General features: G+C 40.5%; 1 protein-coding gene across 1 annotated transcript in view; it reads left to right on the top strand.

The window, feature by feature from the left end:
- CYFIP1 (cytoplasmic FMR1 interacting protein 1) overlaps positions 1-2,087 on the top strand; it is a 206,542-nt gene that overhangs the window by 63,460 nt on the left and 140,995 nt on the right. Inside the window, exon 15 of the mRNA XM_006898595.1 lies at positions 1,527-1,564. Within this exon, the coding sequence (XP_006898657.1) occupies positions 1,527-1,564 (38 nt within the window). The remainder of the gene's footprint in view (positions 1-1,526; positions 1,565-2,087) is intronic.

The following is a 2,087-nucleotide window of genomic DNA, read 5'->3' as shown; positions in this document are numbered from 1 at the left end:
CTCTTCTGACATCCATTTTGGTCTTCTCTTCCTCTTCTGTCTTTGCAATGACCGTTTGCACTCTTCCTGGATGATACCCTTGATATCCTCCCACAACTCGTCTGGTCCTTGCTCAGTAGTGTTCAAGGCCTCAAACCTGTTCCTGAGATGGTTCTGAAATTCAGGTAGGATAGACTCAAAGTCATTTTTAGGTTCCCGTGGATTTGGTTTCATTTTCCTCAACTTCAGCTTGAACCTGCATTTGAGTAGTTGGTTTGTTAGACAGTCGGCTCCAGGCCTAGTTTTCACAGTTGATATTGAGCTTTTCCGGCAGTTCTTTCCACAGATGTAATCAATTTGATTCCTATGCATACCATCAGGTGGAATCCATGTGTATAACCTGCGTTTATGTCTCTTTAAAAATGTATTTGCTATGAATAAGTCATTGATTGTGTAAAATTCAATCATTCTCTCTCCATCTCCATTTCTGTCACTGAGTCCATGTTTTCCAACTACTGAATCTTCTTTTCTGTCCCCAACTTTTGCATTCCAGTCACTCATTATTATCAATGTATCTTGATTGCATGTTCGATCGATCTCCGATTGTAAAAGTTGGTAAAAATCTTCTGTATCCTCTTCCTTGGCTGTGGTTGTTGGTACATATATCTGAATGATAGTGGTATTCACTGGACTTCCTTGTATGTGTATGGATATTATCCTGTTACAATATTGTACTTTAAGATCGATCTAGCAGTGACTTTCTTAGCTATGAAAGCAACTCCATTTTTTCTCACCTTTTCATCTCTAGATATTACTTTTTAAACTATGAAAGCAACCTCATTTTTCGTCACCTTTTCATCTCCGGCATAGTAGATCATATGATCATCCAACTCTAAATGCCCCATGCCAGTCCATCTCATCTCCCCAATGCCTAGTATATCAATATTTATGCGTTCCATTTCTTCCTTACCAGTGCCTAATTTTCCTACATTCATGGTTCTCACATTCCATGTCCCAATCACTAGTGTCTGCTTACAACTGTTGCTCTTCCTTTGTATTTCCGTACTTGAAAGCTCAACCTCAGTTGCCCTTTCTGTTATCTACATCCCACTGAAATTTCAGCCAAGAGTTCATTCTTACTTGATGGCAATATATTTATTTATTAAAGAGTGTTGGGGAGCTCTGGTGGCCTCATCCTTAGGAAGTTGTGCTAACCGTAAGGAGATGCCTCTTCTGTCAGGTTGCATCCACCAGCAGTTATCCAGGAAAAAAAATGGGTGACATCCTTTTGCATGATTCACACCTTCTGAAAAACTGCTGGAGAGTCATGGTTGGTTGGGCCCACTCAACAGCAGTGAGTTTTTGAGTTTATATTGACAGGCAATATTAATCTACTAAAAATCAAACCAAGCTTGTTGCCCTTGACTCCATTATAGTGACCCGCAGGCTTTTAAGGCTTTATATTTTCTCAGGCAATGACCTGCTGACTTTTCTGTTAATAGCTGAGCTTTGGACCACTGTGCCACAGAGCTCTTTCTTGATTTTAGCTTATGCCACAGTGGCCTTTGATCAGTTCTGTAAAGCTGTAAATCTTAGGCAGAGAAGAGTGCCTCATCTTTTGTCCATAGAGCAACTGGTGTGTTCACATGGGTAGTTATCCTTGCTGTTCGCAGCCCAACATTCTTTAATGCTGAAAAAAGCAAATCAAATAAACAAAATACCTACACATTGCCATTGAGTCAAAACCAATACATAACTCAATCTCCCAAAAGAAAGATTCTCACCATTGGGCCAATTGGCAGCATCAATATGGATGGTGAAGAGATTGAGATAGTAAACAGTTTCCGTTTACTTGGTTCCATGGTCAGCACTCTTGGCAACAGCGGCTAGGAAATCAGGAGACAAATTGCATAGGGAAAGTCAGCTGTGAGGGACCTCTCAAGAGTACTGAAATGCAGTGACATCAAGCTGGAGACTAAGTTGCGCCTGATCCAGGCTATAGTCTTTGCAATTATGTACTATGCATTGGAGAGTTGGACAGTGAATAGGGATGATAGAAAGAGAATTGATGCCTTTGAGTTGTGGTGCTGGAGAAGAGTGTTGAATAT

The sequence above is a fragment of the Elephantulus edwardii genome, unplaced genomic scaffold (genome assembly GCF_000299155.1).
Source record: "Elephantulus edwardii isolate Elephantulus edwardi_28Jun2011 unplaced genomic scaffold, EleEdw1.0 scaffold00234, whole genome shotgun sequence".
Classification (NCBI taxonomy): Eukaryota; Metazoa; Chordata; class Mammalia; order Macroscelidea; family Macroscelididae; genus Elephantulus; species Elephantulus edwardii.
The sequence above is the reverse complement of the archived record's forward strand: the minus strand, read 5'-3'. Positions and strand labels throughout refer to the sequence as shown.